Source organism: Sylvia atricapilla, chromosome Z (genome assembly GCF_009819655.1).
Source record: "Sylvia atricapilla isolate bSylAtr1 chromosome Z, bSylAtr1.pri, whole genome shotgun sequence".
NCBI lineage: Eukaryota > Metazoa > Chordata > Aves > Passeriformes > Sylviidae > Sylvia > Sylvia atricapilla.
The window spans coordinates 56,202,978-56,230,535 of record NC_089174.1 but is presented as its reverse complement, the minus strand read 5'-3'; the positions used below and the strand labels follow the sequence as shown (position 1 = coordinate 56,230,535).

Genomic DNA, 27,558 nt, shown 5'->3' with positions numbered 1-27,558 from the left:
TATATATGTATATTTATATGTGTATATATATATATATATACATATATATATATATATATACGTAACGGGAGACTGTATATGGCAGTTCAGATGATGTAGTGGGCCCTCTCCAAGATCTGGAATTATGCTGTGTCCATCCTTGACCTAATCTACTGAAGGAAAAGGAATGTTTTTATGCAGATTGGGGTTCTGGCTGTGCCGGTTTCGGCTACGGACAGAAGAGAACATCATGTTGCACCCAGGGACTTTGCACTTGTGCATTTCTCGCAAATGCACTGTTTTATAGTGCACTCTGAGGGTTCCCTTGTTGCTGTACATTTTGTGGCAAATGTTACACATTATCCCACCGTTGCTCACCGAAACACTGTTGAACATGAGGGATCCTGGGACATCGGTGCCCATACCTACAGCTAAGGCAGAGGCATCTGCTTTGTGGGCAGATTCCCCGCTGTCACTTGCCCCATCGACGTCATCCAGGAGAATACCCTCATCGCTTCCTGCATCAGATTCTCTTGAGGAATGGATACTGCTGCTGGACTGGATGCTGGAAGTGGTGCTCAGGTCTAGTACCATATAGTCTTCTGCCATACCCCTGCCGTACCCATTCATATGGGAATCCTCAGTACCAGCAGGTGAAGAGGTGTCTTCCCTTATGTCAAGCCCCATCTGATGCTGAGCGCCATATATCTTCACCAAAAATTCATCACGGAGGTCCTTACTAAGAGAAGGCTGTGAAGTGTCCAAGCCCATGTCATCCAGTTCTTTGGTCAACAGTTTACGGTGCAGGTTTATGTTAGCACTGTGTCTGGGAAAGGAAGAGGGAAGGAGAAAAGGAAAAATGTACAGTATTTTTTATTAAACATACAAACAACAAGCAACAAATCCAAATCATGATTTCTTGATAATTTCTCATAAAAATGTCCTCTATCCATGTTGCTTGGAAATTTCAGTCTTTCTATAAGTAGACTTGCAACATAAACTGCAACATAAAAACTAAACAAAACAAGCAAAATTTCCCCCTTATTGTTTTTCTTGCTAACTGCTGCTCCTCAACATTAGTCCCCAACAGTAGCTATAGCCCTTTTATTTGAAATTCACAAAATTATTAATTGTATTAGCAGAAAATATGAAATGCACTTCTTGATTCCTGAATCCTTGCTGCCTTTCCTTCTCTTCAAGAGGCAAAAATATTAATATATGGAATATACGTATGTGTGTCTATCTGTGTCTTAATCTGGGTCCATGTCTTTAGATATTTATCCATACAAACATAAAAATACATTTATATTTACATATATATGTACTCATATAACTCTGAAATATAGGAGGAGAGTCAAAAAAGGTAACCAAATAAGGCATTGTCAGAGGTCCTGATTCTGGTAATTTAATTCTCGTATAAAGGGATTCAGAATCAGGCCAAACCAAGCTGGAGAAGACTTGAGGGGTTTAAGAGAACAAGTCCTTGAAGTCTACATGTAAGTTTCTGAAAATCTTAGCCAAACTTGGTGGTTTCATCCTTCTAAGTTGTCACTGCCACTCCTCTCTGTCATTTTCCCTATACTGTCTGTATGCAGTGCTGATTGACTCAAGCAGTGTAATGCCCAGTTAAAAAACCCTATTAATGGCAGTGAGAATTTTGCCCCAAATCAATATACAAATTTAAGCATGGGTTTGGTTTATGTATTTGCTGAAGTTACTGCAGATATTCAAGACAATGAAAAGCTGTCACTGATAGAAGTGGATTTTAAAGCAGATCCCAAGAGCTGCAAACTAAATGACTCTCAAGTGTTTTACAGAATCTGGGCCTTTGCTCTCAAGAAGTAAAGCTCTACATTTGCAATCAGTGTAAGACTTTGGGTTAGTAAAGGTGTAAAATAGCACATTATTTGAAACTGCATTCTACTCTCCACTTTTGGCATTGGCTTTATTCATCCATTGCAGTAGAACCTCACTGATTTGCAGTAATGTCAGGAAACCCCCTTTGAAAAACTGCATTTTCTGAATTAATGATGCAACCAACAAACATAACAGACATCAAAGACCTCTGACCACAGAACATGCTCATTTTGCTGATGTGCTTAAGTATAAGAAATCAGTGTAAAGTTTCAGTAATGGAAAACTTTAGGGTTCAATTTTCAGAATGTGCAGCATTGCTGAGGAAATTACAAATATTTATTCAGTTTCTTTGGAGGGTGACTTGAATTTCGAGTCAGCAAAAAAAGAACTAGCGAAGTTCTACTGCATAACATTCTTTGCAAGCTAAGGACCCAAACCCGCAATTTACAACATGCAGACTCACCAGTCTGTCTGCCCATTATAAATTGCAGATCAGAGCCCAAATGTAGGAGGGAAAAGAAGAGGGTGAGGGGGAGTGGGAGGAGGGTGGGAAAGAGAGAGAGAAAGAGAGAATTTTAACATAGGAATAACTTAATTGCAAAAAGCACTAGGTACAAAATTGGCATGGGAAGACATAACAATGATCAAATATTTTACAGACATTCGGGTCCTACATTAACAAAAAAGGGAGAAGAGGAACAACAGCTATTAGCAATATTTCCTTATTGTAAACTTTTTTTTTAAGAAACCCTTTAAAACATACCTCTCAACCAACTGAAGTCCAAAACATGGTACAGCAGTACAATGCAAATAAATAAAGTAAATGCAAATGTAGGAAGATTCAATTGATGTTGAGTAAATCTCTGTAATTTTCTAACACTTACTTTGTGATTAATTTATCTGTTGCACATAACTTAAGGGAATAAACAAACACCAATAGAACTAACCTGTCTCATTCACCTGCAAATGCTGGTAACTGTTCTCTGACATAAAACTGATACTGAAATGCAGTTTAATTGAATTGTGTGTGTTTGGGATGCAATTATTCCAGTAAGGGGGTGATCTAGAACAGAGGATTTCTCTCCTAATCAGAGACAGTTGAGAGGTATGAGCAAGGGTGGGAAAAGTGGAGAGTATTTCTTGCTTTTGTCCCACATGGGAAATACTCTTTTCACACAAGCAAGTATAGCACCATTGCTTTTTTGAAGCATAGAAGTATAATTATGCATATCGCCACACTGCACTTAGGAAGGCTGAGCTTACCTTGTGATAAGATCAGCTTTCTAATCTTTTGCTAAATTGAGATCACAAAAGAGAGAGAGAGAGGAGAGAAGAGAAAGAAAGGGGGAGGGGGAGGAGAGAGAGAGAGAGAGAGAGAGAGAACAAATTCACATTCCAATCCAGACATATCTGGTTTAAAAAAAAATCTGAAACCAATAAACACAGACTTAAAAAAAGGTCTTGACTGTGAAACTGGTTTTTTGTCAGCTGTAATATCACTTATACTGTTGTCCTGACAGATACTGACTCAATCACACAATACAGAAAACATAAAGCAAATTAATCAAAGCAAATTCACACCATTCCCATTATTATCCACAAATTAATTCTGAACAGATGCATGCAGTGCACATACATGATTGATAAACATTAGTCCTGATGGTCCCTTGCCTTCCTGGTTTCAGAGCTCCATGTAAAGTTGCTAAGTGCAGTACCGGGAACGCTTACTGTGAAGGCCTGTCCACACTGACCAGGGTTATTAAATGACTGTAAAAGCACATTTGTGCTTATCATCATAAGGCTAACTTCAAACTATACATAAAGTACTCATGTGTATACTTATAATTTCTCCCCTTCTCTTCCCTCTTCACTCTTGTGTTATTTTTTTCAACATACCAGCTAGTCAGGATAACTGTAACTGTTGCTTCCATGCATTTGTGCTTACTATTTCCTTAATTTGCTGCTGAGAAAAAAAATCAGTAAGGCATACAATGAAAATAACTTCATCATTCACTAAACGAAGAGTTAAGAATAAACTGCTACAAAAGAGGGGCCACCAAGCCCCAGATAGAAAAAGAGCATTCTGAGAAAGACCAGTGCAAGGATTCAAACTCTGATGATGCTCTCATAAGAAGACATGCCTCCTTTATTCAATTCTCACTTACAGCAGTAGCAATCAGTAATCTAGTTAAAGTATGTACCAGCCCATAATATCTGTCAGGCAAACGATGTGCAGAAATGTGCGGACCAGTTCTGGCACTCTGCTCAGTAGTGTCCCTTTTCCGCTGTCAGCAGTACTGTTGGATTCTCCTAATATAATTACATTGACTTTTATTCAATTAAGTGCCATTCCTAGCCTTAAAAAGAAGCTACTTTATCTATTGATTCAGGTGTAATGCAATAATAAAGATGAACTCATGGCAGTGCATTAGCTCTGCTGTTCATAACTTCTGAACATAGGTTCATTCATAGCAGTCGATTTCCATTATGCAACCACAGTTCAAAAGAATTGATTCTTTTACATTAATTTCTTAATCTATTTCACTTGTGTTTAATACTGTCCCTAAATATCATATGTGAAAATATTTCGGTGGAGAAGGAGGTATGAGTTGTGAAAAAAAATAATTTATTTAGACTGAAGTTTTGAAATCTTATTAAAAATCCCAAAGTCTCAGACCCCTTTCTCCATACCAAAGAGATTTTCCTTCCTGATCCAACTATTTCTCCTCCACTTTGTCACTCCCAGACTCTAGCAAGTTCCCTACGAGCCCTCAGCCAATGCTAACCACCTGTCATCTTGCTCATCTGCTCCTCCCCATGACATCTGCAGTTTCTTGCTTCAGCTATTCTGTTCCCTGATGTGATTTACAAAGCTGCTTACCTTTTCCTCCTCCAGATACGGCTCCCAGGTATGTGTAAACAATGGTAAGCTGACACACAGCTTGGGCAAACTGATTTGTGCCAGTGCATGAACACCACCATGAAACAGACAGAAAATCCTGAAGCAAAATATGCCAAGACCTGCTGAGCTTCAGCTTGCCATGGCTTCATTACCTCTCATATCTCAGCTAGCTAATTTAAGGCCATCTATGGTGTCCTTTGCACCACCACAACTGTTGCTGTCTGCAGGGAAAAGAACTTAAAGGACACAAATGATTGGCAGAAATATATATGAGTGCATAAAACAAAATATTTGACCTAATTCAATTCTTTGAATACCTCTGGACTTCTTTATTTAGGCTGCTTTATTTGTGCATCAAGTATCAGAATGGCATTTGTTCTTCACAGTAGAAACGCTGCATAAAGACAACTGATGATTGAAGTCTTCCAGGCAGGAATATGCCATCAAATGAGTTTAACTAAAGGCATATCTCACTCTGTTTCTGTTACTATACCTACCTGTTCCTAGAGAACAGGGGATGGTGAAGAGGATTTGTTCTGAAACTACTGTCTGGGGCAAAGAATGCCCAAACACCTGTTTAGGTCTGTACTACATGTTAGATATCCTCAAAAATGAGGAGGATATTTTTCTAAGATTTTTTGAAATGTAGCTTGTTGTGACAAGGTAGTTTGAGCAAATTCTAGACCCAGAATTCCTGATTTTTTGACATAAACACCACTTTTTCAAGTTACTATTAATTAATAACCTATATGGAAAGCAAAGTGTGTGCAAAGTCCTCACTAGATAGAGTGAATTCCGCTGTAAGAATGGAGCAGCTGTGAGGATGTTAATGATAACAATGACACACATAAAATCTGTGGTTGTAGTGAAATGTCAGTCTCTGAGTTCCCCACTGCTTTTTCAGACAGGCTTTTCAGCAGCAGTGCAGAATCCTACAGCAGTTACAGAAGCTCCCAGACTCTGGGCATGATCCCACAGGTGGTAGTATTTTCCTTCTCTTGTGAAATTCATGGAAGTATTCTTTCTTAACTAGAATTCATTAGTGGTTAAACCCCACCTTCTAGTAGCAAGTTTTCTAGTGACAGATGCACTACACACCAACAGACGGAAGGGGATTATAAGCCTAGGAAATATAGTCAATTAAACATACATTTTATTTACACCGACCATAAATCCTGACTGAGATATCTTCAACACTTGGGATATCTTTCTTTCTACACTTGCCAAGAAATCTCATTTGGTTAATTTACTGTTCATTTGTTGGAAAGAAAAAATTAATGTCTCCTTTAGTTTAGTTTATTTTTATTTAGTCAGTCTTTTAATTTCATTTTGAAGTGAGTGAGAAGGAATTTATCAGAGTAGAATTTGCCCTGATACAGAAATTGCCATGAATCCTATAGATCACTCAAGGCCAAAACTGGATGCTCATAGCTGCAGTCCTATCTGCACTGGGGAAAACCTCATCTCTGAAGCACAGAGCAGATTTAGAGAATTCAGATTATAATGAGTGCTGTTTATATATATTCAAGCACTATAAAGGGCATGAAAAATTAGGCTGAATGTGTTCACTGTTCTGGACAGGACAGGCAATGAAAATTAAGCATATAATATTATTTTATAGTATTATTTTATTAATTATTTTGGCAAGAGGAAAGTGTGATTGTATGGGATGAGAGAGAAAAAGAGTGAAAATGAAAGAGAAGCACAGCTGTTAAGGCAGTCAGGTACGGACTGTGGAGACCCACTTTCCACTGCTTGACGCAGTGAGACAGAAAAGCCAAGCCAACTGATGGCCCAGTTAAATGTTCTTAGCTACTGCTTCTCCTTGTCTGACTATAAGTGACAAAGTGATAAAGATCCCAGTCAACCATCAAAGTAAACTGCATTGTTCATTAAAGTTCTGAAATTATCTATTCAGCATTTCCAGCTTTCCAAGAAAGCCAGCTTCTTACATTTCAGATATTTGAAAAGTGCATTTTCCGGTAAACACAATTTCATAAATTAATACCACCTAGCCCTACCATTCTAACACTGCAAAGAAATCACAAGCAGAACATGACAGCAGGAGGCCATCAGTCTTTGGTCAGCTTTGTTTTAAGATCAATAAGTGATCCCAGCAATAAGTAACACTCTAATAAGTAACATTCTGAGACTTAATTCATGTAAAGACAGCATAAAATTATTTTCTGTCTAATTATCTTTTTTCCAAGTGATAGTAGATTTATTTTTTTAAAGACGACAGAAGGTACTATTGGGTTACAAAACCTGAAACCACACAATCTTCAGCAGTTTGAGAAGATTTTGTTAGAAAATCAAAAGCTAGAACACAATTGGCTGGTGGTTTATGTACAAATTGACAAACCTCTTATTAAAGTTGGATGTGGAAATAACTGCTCTCATTGTAGAGGTTCCCATAAAAGCTATCCTCCTGCTATACTTAGTTTACAATTAAGCTCTATCAATCTGGTTTAAAATATCATAAACAATGAAACTTTCATTATTTCTCCTGTGAGAGTTTTTCTACATGTATTTTCAGCTCAGTGTTCAGCCTACATTTTTACCTATAATGAAATGTTAAAGCAAAGTTTTCTTTGTTTCTCTACACCTCAATGGTGAAGAGAATTATGACTTACGGTTTTGTTTTAAATTTTCACATGATTTTAGGTGTTAACACAATTTCATGTGTTAACATTTTAGGTGTTACCTCAATTTCATGTTACTTTCCTGCTTGTTTTAGCCTGAAACTCACAGAAAGGCCCAGAATAGGTGAGCACTACAGAAAGAAAACCCAGAATTTTATGCTTTCTCAGAATCTTTGCAGACTGAAAATGCTGAGTTTCATGCAGCTAAAATCAAAGAACCAGAAAGTGAGACTCTGGCTAAATATAACAGTGTACATATTTATGAGAAAGATACGGCCTCAATCCTGATATTTCTTCAAGAAAGAAACAGCAATAATTTCTCCCATTTGCTTACAAGAATCAACAGTAAAACAGATCCTGGAATTTAATTAGTAATGGAAATTGTTAAAGAAATTATCTTCTCATTTACTGTTCTAGTTTTGCCACTCTATCAGCAGTCTTTGATGCAGGGTTTGTTTTGTTTTGTTTTCTTAAATTAAAAAGAAAAAGAAAAAAAAAAAAAAAAAAAAAAAAAAAAAAAAAAAGAAATCCATAAATCTAACCAAAGATAGCAACAGTTTGAAATCCTGATCTGACCTAAATTATAAAATTAGCATTTATTTGAACAGGGACAAAATTTAAGACTGTACACTAGTGCTTCAATGTATTTGATCATATTTAATTTGCCTCTGAAGGTAAGAGGACAAGCAGGTATAGGGGCTAGACTTTAGAAGGAGTCAAGGCAAAAATACTATACTACCTGATAAAACCGTAGCATTTCAACATGAACAGGGTAATAGCATCAGTTCTTGAGGCCTGAAATGGCAAAGAATCTGAAAAATATTAACCTTTCATAGGAAGAAAATCCAAAAGGTAAAATATAGTTCAGCACCAATTAAAAAAAGTAAAAACCCAGTGCTTATTAAATACAGGAAATAAAGGACAAGCAAGTTCTTGCAAATTAAAGATGTGGAGCCCAGTCATTTCAATCCCTTTCAATATGAAACAAATCACTCACACTGGTCACGAAGACAGCTCCCTCTACACTCAAATTATTCACTTGAAGATAAGCTCCTTTCAAACTCTTTAGGGGTTTAACTAATTTACTGCACAGATACGGCACGTCTGTTGTAATAACAGGTAGGATGTATTGGGGTCGACCATTTATCAGAATTAGACTTCTTTTTTCAATTCACAGTGAATTATGCTGCCTACACTGCTACTCTTTCTCAGAGTTTCCCATCCCCTTACGGCCCCTAATGTGGCAGGCAAACAAAATTGACAGTCTCATCTTGTCAACAAGAGGTGATTCTCCTGAGAAGCCATTTAACTTTGCAGAGGAAGCAATGTATTAATGTGCCTGCCCAGGAATGTTAATCATCTTCAAGCTCCTTCTAACTTTGACATGAACAAAATCACCAAATTTGTTTACTAAATGAATCGTAATATGCTAATAAGAGAGCATGACATATATGGTAAAGCCAAACAGATGGTTTGTTTACTCCACTTTGCAACTTTATAAATGTTGTAACTCTGAAGATGTTAGTGAGAATTATTGGTTTGTTGGCAGTGGCAAACATGCCTTTTGCATACTTAATCCACAGAGTCAGAAAATAATTTATCATCACCATGGAATGCATAAAAACTGTTAATGCAGTGGTAGCATTTAGGAAGGCAGGATAGTTGTGTGGGGAAATACTCAAATATGAAATGGAAATTTTCTGGCAATATTTGCTACCAAATAATTAAAAAAAAAAAAGGCAGACTTGGGATTCTTGAAAGGACCAGTAAATCAGTACATACCTGTGTAGGTGTTTAGTGAAATGGTCCTTATGCTGTGAACAGAATTACATTTTCACAACAGCTGTGTGTGCTCAGAAGCATTGAGGTTATGGTGCACTCTTAATATATTTCTATTGTTGTCCCTTAAAAATCAAAAGATCAAAACACAACGACTGCCATACTTGCCAAAGTTACTCAGAAATGATCAAAACTGCGTTGCAACATTTCAACCTCTCACTTTACTTACTTTACTTTTGCCTGGAAGCAAAACAGACTCATTACAAAATAGCCAGCACTCTTGTCTAATATCTGGACTGGTTGAGAAAGTTTAGAATAAGAGATTTATCTGACAGAATATTTTCTCAGTGAACTAACACAGTGTCACAATATTACAATGCACAAGAAGTCATTATACATGCGACAAAGTCCTTTGATGGGCATAACAAGTGCTTAGCACAGTGGTTACTGTGTCTATCAATCCAAAGCTGTTTCTACAATTTACACAAGCTCTACAGAGCTGGTGCAGTCCACTGCAGTCATGCATTAAGTCCTCATATCCACTGTGTTGAAGTATTTGCTAGTCCTTGATACAAGGTGCATTTTCCCTTAAGAAATACTGAAAGGATGAAGAATACATGCATTAACATTTCTTTTCAAACCTAAACTATCCAAATATTACATGATCCAAGTTTTGTAATCAGAAATTTTCATTCTTCATTTAATTTTACTACTACAGCCAAATATGATAATTTTGCAAGTTTTTACGCAAGCAGACCTTCTAGTTCAGCACGCCGTTCATGAATTTTACTGAACTTCAAGTTTCAGTAAATGCAGAAATAAAATCAAAATTCAGGTAGCATTCCTAGCATTCCCCAGCTTCACTTTCAAGCCAATTTTTTTCTCTCAGATGCACAGCAACACATTATCTCATGGTTTGCTTAGGAGATTCACAGACTCTTTACTGACTGAACCTCAAATTTAAAATAATAATAAAACCTGAGGTCCAGGAATAATTTTGTACGATTTCAGGTTCCACAGCAAATCTGGAAACCACTAATTTTGATGAATGGTTTTCATCAAAATAATTTTATTCATCACTTTATTATGATCAAAATGCAACAGTAATTCTCACTCCTAATGTTTGTTTGTCTAAAAATGCTGTTTTTATTTATATAATACCAGAAGAACTATAAAACCAAATAAGATGTGGCATTTCAACAGGGTTCCTTTATTAGTAATTTTACATTACTATATAAGTACCCCTATCAGGTAAACTGATAGCTGATTATCCTACAACCTCCTTTCATTGATGCCCCAACTTCTCAGTAATATCAATCCTCTGAGATTCTTCTATACATGCTATTGTCAGCATTTATTAAATTCTCAACTTTTTACTCATCCACAAGAGAATGTGCAAAGATATCTAAGTTCAGCTTGCTGTCCAAGGATTATTTTGGAAGAAACATTAGCAGCTGTCCCAGTCTGGCGCTTATATCTCATTTGAAACATCTACTCATTCCTGACCAACAAAGAAAATTTCAATAAAGTACTTTTACTGGTTTAACAGCAGTGAGCTCCTGGGATTGTCAAAGTGCTCAGTCTTTTCCGAGGAGAGAAGGAATCAGCAGCTCAAATATAATTAACCTTCCATTCTCAATGCAAACTGCCACGCACAGGAGCTCTGCAGTCTATTAGTGAAGTTATAACGGCCAACAGGCAGAGGCAAAATTGGTCAAAAAGTTGGCTGCTGCTGTCATATTTTTAGAATTATGATTAATGACACTAATAATGTGGATGATTACTGATACGTGTATCTCCTGCAGTTTATCATATTGCACTGGCTGCCTACGTCCACAATAAACATGATGCTATCATTTACCTCTTTATTGAAGGCAATCCTTCTCTTGAAAGAGCACATTCTAATTACTTTGTAATGCTTTATGTCTTAAACATTTTGCAGCTCTGGACCTTGCCAACTGCTTCATGTCTACCATTGATTAATTACAGAATGTTTAATCAAAATTTAGAACCTAATGCCGTCATTTATGAATGTGTTGCAGTGCCAAGATAGTTAGGCTGCTGTCCCAAGCTTGGAGAGTGCTGGGTTCAGAATTAAATCCCAGAAATCTGGAAGATGCCAGAGATTTTACCTCAAGTGATTTGAGTTTAAAAATCTTACTTCACTTGATGAATGACAGGCACCCACTCAAAATGAAAGGTCTTTGTTGTATATGTATGTGTGCTTGCATGTTCCTATCACATTTTTCTTCTTCTTCAAATGTTTTCATTTTTCTTTTTATGCCATTGTTGCTGCAGTTGCAGCCCCTTTACAAGCCTTCTTTGCTGCTAAAGCTCTTGCTAGCACTAGTCAAAAGAGCATAGTTTTGAAGTGGTTAAACGACTGAAAAATAATTTGCAGGGACAAATACATAAGTTTTTTTTAATGTGGATTTTTATGGTACTGTCATACAACCATTCACCGTTGAAGTTAAGTGTTTTTTTAATACCATTACTGAACTGCTGAAATGGATGCTAATATAGCTTGGAGTGCTAATGTCAAATCCTGGTAATAAAAAAGACAGACTGCTGAATGAAATAATTTCAAGTAAAAAATAGAACAAAAGTGCTCTCACTCTCGCTCTACACTTTTATTGAATTGGGACTGACTGAGCCAATTGCTTTAGAAGTCTGTAAAACACAATTACTAGTGAGCTGACTGACCCAGCAGTGCCCCTTCTGTGACAGAACAGACTAAAAAGGCTGCAGAATTAGTGCTGTTTCCCTATCTGGCTATCAGACCTGAGAGACATCCAGTGCAGGATCTGTTATCCTTCCTGCCAGGACCCCTCCTCATGAAATCTTCATTCTCAGTCTCGCATAATATATAATCTATGTGCCTCTTCTTCTTGAAACAAGGGCTCATTTACCTTCTGAGAGGGAATCCAAGGTTTCTTTCTATCCATTGTATTTTTACTTCCTTATCTAATAACATAATGCATGTCTTTCAGTATGCACATCCACAGACACACATATACCTTTGGTCTATTTTTAATTCCACATATTGTGTGTAAAACACAAAAGTAAAATCTAAGGTTTACAGGCAGCAAAATTAGCTACGTTCCATTTGTATTTTCAGTTGTAAGTGGCTGAACTGTAATTGCTTTCTTTATTCTGGTATAACAAAGAAAAGAAGAAAGAGGGAGGAAGATGGAAAGAAAGAAAAAAAACAAGTATTGAACTGGAAATGTGAAACACTTTTCCCTAGTTAATAAAATAGGCAATAAAGTTTGTAAAGCACTAAAATCAAAATCAGTAACATTGGAAATAACAACTTATAAATCCTATAATTTACAATCTTATTCTTTCCTTCTCTCCCGCTGCTTGTGTCACACAAAACAAACCATTTTACATTTATTCACAATGCCAACAAAGTTCTGCAATTCTTTCTCTTTTATGGGAGCATGCATTTCTGGCAAATCTAAAACTCTTTCATTTCTCTTCCAGGTACATTTATATGAAGCTTGAAGGTGCCTCATGGCAAAAATGTTAAATTATTTCTTAGACAGATCTTTTAGAGTAATGCTATTTAGGGCAAGTTTAAATGTTAAATAGAGTCTTAATTAAAACAATAATAGTTAAAAAAAAGTTGTCTTAGCACATGGCAAACTGCTTATTTAAAAAGTACTGCTGGAAAACAGGAAGCACTACAAAAAGCCTTAGATTTTTTAGAAGTAGTCAGCTTAAAACTGTCATCAGGAAATACCCAGTGTTTGCATTAAAAGATCAGATTGTGATGAGCCATAAGTGGTATCTCACTTGAGATATTCCTACGTTACCTCAGGCCCCAAAAGACCATCTGAGGTACCTTTAGAGGTACCATTAGAGAACGTTTTACGTGTACGTGCTGGACGTGAATGAGTGGTTTCTGCTGAAGTACTACAGCATACCATCATAAATACTGGTACACGATGTGTGGCACTGCTTGCCTGAAGAGACAAAGGACAGAAAACTTCAAGCACTGCTGCTCAGGATTACAGGGTAGTAAAAAGCTGTGTACAGCATCTTGCAATGCACTTGTGGTGTCTACACAGTGGTCTCTTTCTTGACACTGTGGAGCACTTAATTCTCATTCATAACTCTGTGTGTCTTCCTTTAGGAACACCCTCAGATAAGTAGTGAGCAGTATTTTTAGCTTTAACACTAATATTTTTTAACTGAACAGTATAGTACTGAAACTACAGGCTCTACTTCACAAAGTTGCTTTTACTCCCTGTCATATTTGCTAGTGACTAGCAGTTTGCATAATCATAAAAAATGTCCTAGAGCTAGTGAAGTTGGACTTTGGGTTTCTCTTTCCCAGAGTCTATAAATTGCCAACTGTTTTTGAGTAACATCTTTTACTAAGATATATTTCAGTAGAAAACTCTCCTGTCTCACCTGCCTCAGTAGCTAAGATGCATTTTGTCAAAAAGCAATGAAATAGAAATCCAAATGATCTTTGTTTTACTACACTGATCACCTGCTACATAATCCTACTTCAAAATACATTTTGAAATGTCAGCTTCTATCTAGATACACTGATAGGACTGGCACACTATAATCCAAAAAAGTGTTGCAGCTATTTGGAGTCATCTGCACCTAAAATTGTCCCTCGTACAGTTTTTGGTGTTTTTGAGGGGTTTGAGTTGTTTTGTTTTGTTGGGTTTTTTACTCTGTGTGTGTGTGTGTGTGTGTGTGTGTGAGTGTTTCCAGCATTGTTTGTTTGTTTTCATTCACAGGATTTGCCTCACCAATTTTCTTACTCACATTAATTCGTATATGTCCCAACACAGTCACTCAGTTCATGTTCCAATGAATGAAACAGCTCAAATCTAGGGGAAAGAGCAGCATTGTCATTATGGGGAAAAGAAAATGGTCTCAGCTGTTAATAATCTTTGGTCATGGTATTTTCATCATTGTAAGATCTGATGAAAAGTTTGCTTCCTGAATTGAAAGTTTCTCTTTTCAAACAGACATGCACAGCTGACAATTTAATGGATCATTAATGTATATATGACAGCATTTACCTGCCTGAGAGTCTCTGTCCTTCACTGAAAGCTGTAAATCCAAAGAGCAGTAAACACACATCTATTCCTGCCACAAATGTGTTTCCCTTACCCTTCATTATTTCTCCGAGAGTCTTGCACCTGAGAGGACCACATGTTTCAAGTTGCAGAATCTTGTCTCACCCAGACTTTTGACAGTAGTGTCTTTGTGTTGTCTTGCATCTGTAAAGTACAGCTACCTTCACTGTAGCAGAACTCTTACAACCTTCTGCTCTTAAGTTTAAAAGAACAGTTAGAGGTTTTCCCAGCAGGAACTAATGTGGGTAGATGTTTTATTTAACCCACTTCCAAAAGACTCTAGGGAAGATGGGACATCTTCATAAATGAGGAACAGCTTTCCACTTAATCAGATGAATGGAAAAAATTGTCTCCCACTCTCTGGAAGATGTGTGGTTCTCCTAGTATTTTCTAGGATCCTAGAGGCAACTAGGATATTATGACAGGCCATCATGTTCTCCATCCTGTGTCCAGAAATAACCCCATTCACCAAACAGAAAACACATCGAACTTATGCAGGAAACTTGGACAAAACACATTAAACACACTATTTGTCACAGCACATATCAGGTGAAAATACTGCTCAATACATGTTTTGCTTTTGGCTAGTCTTTTCAATGTTTTACTTATGTTTCCCCCAATGCTAATCCTGGTGTAGCAGTTTATTTAAATGAGCTTTTCAGGTCACTGAAAATACCTTATGTTATTTTCACGTCCACATAAAAATGAAACTTCTTAAACTGCACAAAAAACTGTATTCTCCCTTTCTAAATGATGTAATTTTGTATACCAAAGCAGAACAAGAAAATGTAGACAGCAAGTTGTTTCAAAAAGCAGCCACCACCTCCCAAATAAATGACTGTACACAGCTGGAAAAAAACTCCCTCCAAATCTTCAGTATTTGCTAACATAAGTAGCCCCGTGCTTTAGTTTATATATTTTCTTTTAAATACTATTTAAAAATCTTATGAAGACATTTTTCTATGCATTCTAGTTTTAATTCTGCTTCTCCTGTTCACATTGGTGAGTATACAATGTCTGTGTTCAACATGACTACTCATGGAAGAGGTTAGATAAGTAGATCTGTGTTAGGGGTGTCACAAAATGTTTCTTTATGATACAGCTTCTCTTGGGTAAGGAAGAGTTATGTGAACATTAGCAATGACACACATCTTAGTGTCTCTGCTAGAGAAAACCTAATGATTCATTCAATTGTATTGGATATGCAGCTAGTCTCTTTGTGAACTGCATCACGTCCAGAAACCATAGTACAGGTGTAAAATATGTTTATATTTTTTGAAATGTATCAGATATAACTTTTGTCTCTTGAAAATGGTTCATCAAACACCTAATGTCTTAAAACTGGATTCTTGTTCTTATTGAAAGAATTTCAAGTTGTATATGACAGTTAATTATATTTGGGGAATTACAGTAATAATTATCATGGACTGATGCATAGTATTTTATTTCTTGGGGCTAGAATTTAATGTATCTATAGAAAATAATTTTCTAAAACGTTATCCGTAGAAGATTCCAAGCCTAGTAGGATAATTAAAAAACGGATACTGCTGTGTCATGGAGGTGATAACAGGAGGCAGGTAGCAGCTTTCTCACATTTTCATCTCCATTGATAATGTATACAGTGGCTCATCATAGGTAACTGATGTTAATTTATTCAAGCATACCTGTACAGGGCTGGAAATCAGGTAACCAGACAAAAATTATTTATCTATTTTTTTAATACAGCTACCCAGAGGCCCAAAACTGCACAAATCTGCACAAATTTAGTTCTTGGAAAGATCAGCAGGTTTTAATAAATTACCTACAGATGTCTTGCTCCATACAAATCAAGGAGTTTACCTTTTTAAATCTGGACATATTTAACTTGCAATCAAATAGCATGATCACACTTGGCACCAATAGTTGCCTCATATTTATTTATAAGTCACCCTGAGCAGATATTATTTTGTTTTAAAATTTATTCATGAGTCTCAATTACCTTTCCCATTTTGTGGAACACACACACAAACATGCACACATACACACATGCAGGTTCAGTTTTTGGGCAAACTTAAACCCAAAAGACAAATCTGAGGAATGAGTAGTCTTACTTAAATGGCAGACAGACAAAATGAAAAGTTTTTGCTTTGTTCCTCTGAACAAGTACACTAAGAATTAATTTATTTTCCATGCTTTGAGAGAAAGCAAAACATAGTAACCTATTGTTTTTAATGTTGTGCCTTAGCTTAAACCCCACTTATTTTAATAGTACCAGTACTGAGGCAAAATGGAGACTAAGCATGCACTAAGTCTACCTGAGAAGATGGCTCTACTTTTCCTAAAAAAAAAAAAAAAAAAAAAAAAAAAAAAAAGTTTCTCAACAAGACTTAATGAAAGCAAAACGTCCACCTCCTACCTGCTTCATCACCAGTTTTGACCACCAAATTCTTGGCTCTTTAGGTGAGAGATCAAAATGAAGCCAACTGCTCTAAGTTGCACCTTTCACACTTTTCCTTCTTGATGTGCTCTTCAAAACAGACTTAGATGAAACTTTGGCATTGCTGTCCCACTTTGGTCAGGAAATAATTCTTCCCTTCTCCTATCCACATACCTCATTCTCAGTTCAAGACAATTCCCTGAGCAGCTATGCCTCGGTGCTGACTTCAAGGATTAACCACACCTATTTCTTTGTAAGCCAAACCCAGTATGTGCTGTGACAAAACTCATAGAGGAGGCTGGGAAAGAGATCCCTAGGGAATCTAATCACTGTGGCAACTGGCCCCTTCTTCTCACTTGCAGGAAAGATGTCTGACTCCAGAGAGAATTCAATCCACAACGACAAATCTTTCCATTCAAGTGGTCAGTCAAGCGAATGTATTTTCTTCACATCTCTTTTTAATCTAAAAAGTTACTTGAAAAGATGTCTTTCCATTCAAAAGGAGGCTTATGACATTGTTTCTGATAAAATTTTTATTTTGGTCTCTTTTCCTATTTACTCTCCTCTGTCTTTTGCAACAAGAGTTAACCTGAACACCATGTCTTCAAAAGAAAGGACATCTGAAGAAAATACAGGAACAGAAATGGATGAACAGCTATTCAGGAAGAGGTTGTTGACATATGGAAGAAAAGGTGGTTTGCTCAAGTCTAGTGCTTCTAAGATAAAGAAAGTCAGAAAGACTTCTCTCAGGGAAAGACCAAGGAATCTAGTTATTAAGGCTGATTTAATGAGTGATGCTACTTGTAGTTCAGAAGAATGATGAATATAGGTGCTTTTAAAAATATCTAGGCTCAGCAGAGCTTAGCTATTGGAAAGCATACTGTTTAATTTTCAGAAAGGATAACAGAATTACTAGGTCATTGATAGCAAGAAGAAAGGACTCTTACTCTGCTTTCCTTCCTCCTGAACTGAAAAAAACACATGTGAAGTGGAACTCTGAAATCTTACTGTTATCTTGACACTAATTTGCACGGACTAGCACTGGTTATCTCAGATCTCTGAAGATGTTCCAACATTTCAGGCAGAATGATATTTATGCAGGTATTGACCTTGGCACAAATGATGTAGGAATGATAAAGTCAGATTTGGTCAACCTTAGCACAAATTGCTACAAGATCCTTTCTGCAAAGAGGGGGTTGCAGCTCTGACACAGATAAAACCTACCTTCATGAAAGCAGCACTGCTTTTTCTCCTGATGTGGTCTACTGCCTCTGGTAACAAGCACTCTGTATCACAACCTCTTCTTTCCAAAGCCCATTTTACAGTAGCTCCACCCACTGTCAACAGTTTGGAGTTTTGTGTATGTACAAGGCAGGGGGAATACTTGATTAACATTTGATTAACCAGAGTTGAATTGGAAAAGGACTTAAGCCAAATCAGATGCTTCTAAAGAAAACAAAAAGGACCAGCCAATGTTATCTAGCTCCACTAAAACTTGTATTTTATTACAGAACATAGCTAGAGTTGTGAGTTTTAGATAACTGACTAGTTATAATAGGACTAATATGATTAATAAAATGCTAGTAATAGGCTTAATAAAATGACAAAAAAAGATAAAAACATCACAAGACTGTAAGCTATGGAAAAGCTAGAACTCTGATTTCATTACAGAGATAGTACTAAAAGTTCTGAAAAAAAAAGGTAATTTTATTTTTCAAAGCAAAGACACTCTAGCTAACCAAAGATTATGTGAGTGATTCTCAACACAAGCAAATCACAGAGACTTTTTGAAATGAGTCCAAAATCAGATGCAAATCCATTTCATATTATCTAGGAGTTGTGCTGCAGGTAGCTAACCCTTACTTCTCATACAACAATTGTTAGCAAAATGCTCCTAAGTTTTTAAGTGAAATTGATTTAAGTGGCTGGAAGAAGTTGTCACTTTGCAATCTTGTTAATCTAATTACCCAGTTATCTTTTTGGTGATCTCCATAATCCAAAAAGCTGGGAATTGTATATACTCTCTCTCTTAAAAAACCCCAAAAACATATTTAAAAGGAAAATGAGAAAAAAACCTAAAACAAATTGAATGGAAAAAATTTTGGGTGTAATTAAACAGTTTGCAAAAGATCCCAAACAAACAAAGCAGAGAAGCAAACAAACAATCACTCCCCAACAAAAACAACAACAACAGCAACAAAAAATCCCAATATCACAAAAAAAAGGGAAGAGAATACACTAATTTAACTTCCTAACTTTATTTTTAACAAAACTGCCCTTTTTTGACAAAGTATTATAAAATGTTATTTAAATATTTCTCTGCTTTCTTTGACATGCTATACATATGCTTTCATTTCTGCACATTTCTAGACATTCCACTTCTGGATAAAAATGGATAGCCCTGGGAAGTTTTGTATATGTTTCTTGCCCAAGTATCTAAATGAATTATCCTGAACCATGAGAGAATTTCCTGGTACTTTCAAGGCATTTCCTGACTACTGTTGTAAACCAAAACTGACAAACAACTAACAAAAACTAATAGGGCACACAAATTGTACCACACTTTTGAATTACAGAAACATTCTTAAATCTTTGCAATTAAAGAATATGCCAAATAAAGAATATGCCAAAAATGTCTTTTGTCACAGGTGTAGCACTAAGTGAATCATATTCTGAATGTTACTAATGGAATGATGTAATAAGATGGCCTTGTGCATTACACAACTCAAAATGATATGCAAATAATAATTTTATCTTTAAATATGCAGCCTGCATTTCAGGATACTAAATCAGTTTTTTATTTCATGCTTTCTTTGAATAAGCTTAATAGTAGTATCCTATGCAGATCACAAAAAAAATTTCAAAATCTTCCCTATTTACAGGTTCTTGTCTTGGGAATATTTCATGCATGTCATCACAGTCACTCTTTTTTAGAATATCTAAATCTTTACTATGCTAACTTCATTACTACCTTGATCTTTCAGTATATTACTGCTGAAATTTAATACACTGCATAAAGTTACGAATCTTGAAGCTAATCAGCTCTTGCTTCACATGCTCAATTCAAAGCTGTTTTTTGTAATACATGACTGATTTTTCATAATTCACTTAAGGAAACAGACTTGCTAAAACAAATTATTGGCTAGCAAAGATCAAGAATTCAGGAACTGAAAGGGGTTGCATACATCTAAACTTAGCATAGATTATGCCCCTGACTCACATACTTCTGTTGTCAAATTCATGACTCATAAAACTTATCAGCACGCAGCAAAAAAAAAGAGTCTTAATTTAGATCTACCTGCTTTGTATGCAGTAGTTTAATCTACTGAAATGCAAACTTTCCAGATTGTCCTTCTCAGGTGTTTTGAACTCATTGTTATGTTTGTTCATATTTTTCTGTTTAGTGGATTTCATAAATGATAAGAGAAGACATGAGATATTTGGGGCAGTACTCTTCATCAAAACAGTGACTTTTGGCTCTTCAGTATCCTTAACACTAATTTATTTTCATTTTATAAGATGCGAAATATTCCCTTTCAAATGACATCAATTTCAATAAAAAAAGGAAAAAAAAAAATCAAGAGCTGTGCATGAAATGTTTAGCTAGGTTTAATTTCCTTCCTGTGTCTGCTGAAGTTTTACAACCTTATGAAAAAATATGAAACACAAGGAAAAGAGGTGACCCAATTTCACTCCATGAACCAAAGAGATTTTGTTACATGACAATATGATCATCAAATGAGAGAGCTTATATCCACAAGTATGAAATAACTGTGTTATCCTATCACCTTGACAAATTCCATTTATATTACATTTTCCTCAGGAATCAAAAAGAATAGTCTATTAAAAAAACAACAACAAAAAAAAACAAAAAAACCAAAAAAAAACAACAAAACAAAACAAAACAAAAACCCAAACCAAAACAAAAAAACCTCCTAAACCAAAGAATTTATGGACCAGCTGCTTCTGTTTAAGCCCAACTGCTTTTGTATTGATGCAGCATAGATTAGCATGATGTTATCTGAAAGGCCAGCAGAATATACCCTGGTTCATCTTAGAAATATATAGGGAAGCCTTTTCTCTCTGAATGTGCATAATTTCCACTGGTGGAGAAGGGAGTTGTTCACACGGAGAAAAAATAGACTAAATGGCCATAGTGGATAGAGAGGTGTGTAGGTTTTATTAAAGAAACAGACAACGATTTTTTTAGTATTTACTTGCTCTCACTGCAACATAGCACCTAGTTTTAAAAACTAAGAATAGCAAAGAACAACTTTCTAAAGCTTCTTCTTTGCTTTTGTATAACCCTATGAGGATGGAAATAATTCCAGTCCTTTATTACCTATCTCCATCCATTAATTCAAACACCCATCCACCTTTGCCCTCCTTCGTAGTTCTTTGGTTTGATATACATGCATGGAGATATTTATATTTTATATCATTTACATACATTTAATAGAAGATTTTCCTGTTTTAAGTGTTACAGGGAGAAGAAAATAAATGGGGAGAAGAAAGTAATGAGGGCTGTAGCTTATAAATAGAAGTACAATACACATGTTCACAGGAATATAGAAAGTATAATGACATTTATTACCTAACCAGTCACTTAAGAGGAAGGCACAATATATACTGTTCTGAATGCCAAGGAACAATGAAAATCTTAAAGTGATAAATCTCTTTCAATGTCATGGGAACATAATTGTCACTTGTCATTACTGTGCATTTCTATATTTCTTCATAAAGCCTAAATTGCCTATTCTTCCATAATTCAACGCATTTAATAATGCAGAAAATCAATTAATATTTACTGACCTGTCTCTGCTTCTCCGTGATGGGAACGCAGCGTTACAGCCAGCCACTGTGCAGACATGCATCTCTTTTAAATGAACATTTCGGTAGTGAAGCTTCACACTGTAGGAGCTCTTGAAACTTTTCTTGCAAACATAGCAGATTTTGGGGTCTGGGCTGGAGCACATTTCGCCTTCTGGAGAGAACTTCTGAGGGCTGCTGTAGTTGAATGTAGAAGCAAAACTTTCATGAAGAGCAGCCATACTGGCACTGCCTCCATTGTACAGTCCATATTGGCTCATATAGAACATATCATATGTAGGGTCTGTATACTCTTCCTTCACCTTAATGACATCCTGGTTGGAAGAGTCATTGTGGTTTTCATCTGGTCGGTCACTGTGCATCATAGATTTTTCACCAGGTTCATGGAGGCGATCATCACCTTCCAGGGATTCTTCACACAATTTGGGCTCTGATGACTCTGACTCATTTTCATAGTCTCTCTCATGCTCCTGGTCCTCTGATGTCATGCTGTCTGCTCTTCTTATGTCTGGTCTGGACATACATCTGCTTCTGTCACTTTTGGAAAAGTCTTTCACAGACAGGCCTGGGCTCATTTCCTCCTGAGAATGGCAGTGATTGTCATGACCAATGTCATTCACCATCGTGCTCCTGTCATTCACCTCTTCATCTTCATCATCAAACTCATCAGCAGTGTCAATAACTTCCTTTTCAATTTTAACTGGCATGCTTGACTTCCTTGGCTTCTTCTTGGGGGCAAGGTCTGCATTGGGCTCTGGGGTGGGCATCAACATTGAAGGTACTGATGACTCTGAAGGAGGAGGGGGATGCTGCTCCAAGCCACTCACAGCTGGTATTATGGGACTGGTCGGGAGTGAGGTTGGAGGACTCACCATCTCTCCAGAAGTAAGTAAATTTCTGTAAAAAGGAGGAACAGGTTGGACAGTCTTTAAAGCTGGGAAGACCAGCTGACTGGGAAGAGGGTTCTGTAATACTGGGTCTAGAGGGGGAGTGGTAAACCCCATCGGTGGACGCCCAGGGCTTGTTAAAGTTAGGTTGGATTTTGTACTTGCTATGACAGGAGTGGCAGCACCTGATGTAGCACGAATTAGATCTTTGTCACGGTTATTCCTTAGCATAGGCATGTGGAGGCGGGGGTTTGGGTTAGCACTGTGGCGATTGCGGCTTCTGAGAGAGCTGAAGACCATATTGCAGCCTTCAATAGTGCATCGATGCTTGATTTTCAGGTGGACAGCATTGTAGTGGATTTTAAGAGTACCTTTGTCATAGAAAGTTTTGCCACATGCATTGCAAAACACTCTTCCTTTCCTGGAGGCTGATCCCATTCTCCTCATTCTGTGAATTCGGAATGAGCTTTTTGTGTGTTCCGTTTTTGATAAATCATTGACTGGCGTAGGCGTCTGAACAGGAGAGACACAGGCTGGCTCAGTTTTGGGCTCCACATTTGTGATGCTGGTCAAAGCATTCCTGCTGGATGCTTGCTCATTCTTGAAAGGTGTAGGGGAAACTTCAGATTCACTGCTCTCATTATATTCATTTTGGGTTGTAAGGCTTGGTTCACGGAGCCTCATTGCTGGCTGTTCCAGCAGGAGGCCATTTGGAGGCAGCCCCAGCAGTGGAGCAGACACTGGATTTATGTACTGGAATGGAAGCAGAAATGCAAGGCTATTCGGGATGTTTTCAAAATGATGAATGCTGGAAGGGTTGCTATTCTCCAGGTGAGCAAGGAGACTTGGGCTCCTGGTGCGATTATTGCTTTCAATAAAAGTCCTTATATCTGAATCTGTCTTTGAAGATGGCACAGCCACAGCCTGCCCTTCTTTTTCTTGAATTGCCATCAGCTCCACGATAGATTTCGTTTCTCCAAACCTCAGGAACTGCTGAAGGGTAATGATCTCTTCTTCCCTGGACATGATGGCCCAGCGGTCCAGCACCTTGCCTGCAGCATCCTAGAGGCCATATCAAAGAAACAACAAAGACAAAACACAAAGAAAAGCTTATTGATTCTGCATAATTATTGAAGAAGGTGCTCTGCTGCCTGAACATGAAACACTAAGCTCAAAAAACAAGATGCAAACAGTGTTAACAGATCTTGACCAAACAATACAAACTTTCCATCCATGCAAATACTGTAATTAGAGTCACAGTTAGAAAACCAGATTGGATTTAATAATGTCAGAGTACACAACATTTAGACCCCAGGACTCTGTGATCTAAAATGCTTTCAGTACTTTTATTTTAACAGTGATCTCTGTAGAATGCTATTTTTTAGAATACATTAGTAAAACGTGAACTGTTGATGTGCACACCACTTTAAAATTGTACATTAATCAAAAAATTGTGCCTTAATCACTATTAAATGGTAAAACTATTAGAAAGAGGTAAATGAAGGCGATTTATTTGCTCCTTAAATACAAACAGATATAAGACTGAAGCCATTTATTGGCCATTTCACAAGAAAAACTTGGAAGCAAGGCAAAATGTGTTGAAAACAGCACATAACACTTGTACCATAATCTCTTTTTTCCTGGACTATTACTGGCAATTGATTGTAAGCTTGCAATCTTGGTGTGGTATAGACTTGAGAGATTATTTTTTGGTTGCCTTGTTATAAATGACAGTTAAAAAAATGTAAAAAGCAAGGATCTGATGGATGTAGATGGCATAAATGTGTAAAAATGTTGTCTCTTAACAGTGACTTCTGATAGCAAGGGAAAAGTCCAGAGAGAATACACATCAGTAATCACAAGACTATCTGTTGTTAAATATACATTAAAAAGCATTTCACACTTTCATTTTTGCTAGTAAGCATGAGATTTGCCTGAAGGTAGGACTTAAAAATTCTGCAATGTAATGTCAGGCAATCCATTCCAGCAAGTATTGATAAAAACATATTAAAATACTTATATAATGAATACATCATTTTATTGGCATCTTTCCTTTTGGGCAAATGCTGGACATAACATTAGCACAGTAACTATAACCAACAAGAAATGTGGAAGGCCATCAAACCAGAATTAGTCCAATGCTTCCTAATGCATTAAGCAGTTTGAAAGTCTTACAAAACACACCATCATACTGCCTTTGATATTTTTACATCTTGAATCTCAGGTTCAGAACCTTACCTGAAGACTTTGGACTACACATCATTGCAAAAACCTTTAACTCTTCTTTGATTATGAAGTCTGAAAACACCTTTTCCCCCCCTCCAGCACCTTTACCCCCTGGATTTATTTTTTACTCACTAAATTTATTAATTATTTTCAGTCTTCAGACCATTGATTCTTCTCTTCCCTCACATTTCCTAGAGTGACAAAAAATATAATTTTGCAATGCCAAAAAGCATATATTTAATGGATTAGAGTTGGTTTTATTACTTCAGTTTGGATATGCTCAGTTCAGTTCACCTCTCTGGGTATAAAGTTAATGCTGAAGATTAATGCCATATATGTTTTAGGATCTTAGATACAACTACAAAATCTTTAGAAATTTTCCACACATTAACATTTATAATCGAGCCCTGAAAGACAATGAAACCCTCAGCAGCAATTAACTGGAAAAATCTTATGCAGTTGACCCAGATAGAAAGCCCTTAAACCCATCTATGTGTAAAAATATTCAGTCTGTATTTATGGTGATGAATGAAACATCATGATGCAGATGCTGTTTTTTGGTTTGCAGCATTAGTATGGAAATGTGTTCACCTTTGAACACCACTAAGCACAATGGACATCTCTGATTTCTATGTCGTTACATTTCTTGATGTAGCAGTATTTCACAGGTAGTCAGTATTATCTGATAGAAATCATCCAGAACATCAAATGTCACCCCAACAAGAAAAATAAATAAACAACCAAAACCAAAACAGGATGAGGAGTGGGAGTAAAAAAACCACTAATACTGTAAAAAATATTAAAGGACAGGTTCATATTTTAAATCTTCAATAATATATTTGGGTTTTTCCACCAAAATAATTTTAGCTACTCTCTCCTTGGGAAAGATCTAAAGTTTCTTACAACAACTCCTTCAACAACTTCCAGCCAACCATAGCAGTTCAACATATGGGTAATTCCTACATGGAACTCCAAAACCAGATTTGAGTCAGACTTTGATATCCAGGCCTTTGCTGTCATATTTGACCTCATCTATATGGACCCATTTCCCATCCCAAATCACAAGTATTAATTCCTTCTAACTGTAACTCCCATAGTTTAAAATGGAAATAACATTGTCTAATTTACACTGCTTACCTGTATTGAATTAGGGTTCATATCTGCAAACAGCTGCAGACTGCTGTGTAATGTACTACTGCTACCTTTTATTTTGTTTTTGTTTTAATGTGTAAATCACTCACAAGCTTATGTAACAGATGGATGCTCCACAAAAACCAATATAGAATTAAATAAAAGTTAATCACAGCTAGCACAACAATAACTCATTAGAACAGTTAGTAGAGATTCTGTAACAGACTCACACATATAAGGGGAAGGTGGTGTCGCACAGTCCCTCCCTGATGGCAGCACAGCCAGCTCTCTGCATACACAGAGCAGGCAGGCAAACCTTTAAATGCGTGGGGTTCCCTCTGTGCTTTCATGGAATTATTCCACATCTTAACTGAGCAAAGCTGGGACTTAGCTACATGAGTTAACTCTTAATGAGACACCACCACCCTTTGTTTCATTTTAAGAATTTACAATGAGGAGCAGCAGACCTTCAGCAGCTGCTAAGTTCTACTGATCAGAGAACCTGGCAGTCGAGGGTGTGATAGTCATGGGCTTACCCTTGCTGTCATAGAAAAGGCAGGGAACCAGAAAGTTGCTCTTAAATATACCTTTTCTACTTCTATTAGTTATATCAAGCCTAATCTTGTTAATTTTCAGCAAGAAGTTTTCTGGCCTTTTTTGCCCAATGAAAGTAAAGAGAAATAAGCAGATGCCTATATTCCATAAAACCCTCACTGCTTATGGATACTGTCTAGCATATGCTTCAATATTTACACAGTGAAAGCTTTCCATAAATCATTGTAAGCATGTATTATGCATAACTAGATAAAGAATGAATAGGAATGTCATTTTTTGATAAAATATAAAATTAACAAAAAAATCTAACCATTATCCCATTTGAATTTAGCTATAACTAGCTAGGGATCTTTCTGTATATGGTAATACTTGATTAGAGGTTCAAGTCCTTTCTTACATGTAATCAATTTCTTGGTTCTTACAATCTCTCATGCTAAATTTTCTCCCTGAAGCCATTAAAGCATATCAACATTTAAATACTTCATGACAAAAGGTTCCAATTTATATTACTTTTTTCAGCTCACAACTGATTAAGCCAAGCCTCCAGTGACAATGTGTACAAGGAAGTCAGTGAGAAGAGAGATACCACTGCATGCATACAGCTCTAAGCCAGGCAGGAGACAAGTAAGCCCAAACTGTACATCATACACTGATGCTCTGTCTTCTTTGTCCAAACTGCCTTCCTTTGATTTTTAATTTAATCAAATTTATTTTGTTTTGTTTTGTTTTATTTATTTCTTCAATTTATTAAATTTTATTTTACTGCATGGATCTCTCTCTCACACAATTTCAGATGAAGAAAATCTTTTAATCTTTAAACTATATTAAACTGACCTCCAAGGATCCAAGACAATAACCCATAACCTTTTCTAACTCTAACCACACACTCAAGCCTATTATTTGAATAAACAGACCCACATACACACAGATGGCATTAAATCTGTAAAGTAATGTTATGGTTATCACCCTGAACCTGCCTCCTGTATTTTGCTGACAGTTTGTTAGGAAGAGAGGTGTGTGTCAGGATATGTTAGGGTACATCTTGTCTTAAACTTCAAGAAGAACACAGGGTGGTATCAAGATGATTATGCTGAATGACACAAATGGGCTACAATGGAGGATGGACACAAAGATCACTCTGACTTTTAGGAGCTTAACTGGGGAGGATTGAGAAGATGAGTCTTCATTTCCCAAAGGCCTGTAGCCTTTAAACCTTTCAATTCAGTTTTAAAACCTTCCAATTTAAAAA

At 36.6% G+C, this 27,558-nt stretch overlaps 1 protein-coding gene across 1 annotated transcript; it reads right to left on the bottom strand.

The window, feature by feature from the left end:
* Nucleotides 1–38: 38 nt before the first annotated feature.
* Nucleotides 39–25,781, bottom strand: BNC2 (basonuclin zinc finger protein 2). The gene is made up of 3 exons (XM_066338872.1): nt 25,761–25,781; nt 21,493–23,459; nt 39–805 (listed from the first exon to the last, which is right to left on the bottom strand). Exons 1-3 carry the CDS (start codon nt 25,779–25,781, stop codon nt 145–147), a joined length of 2,649 nt encoding a protein of 882 aa, XP_066194969.1. The 3' UTR covers nt 39–144.
* Between the last annotated feature and the right edge of the window lie 1,777 nt (nt 25,782–27,558).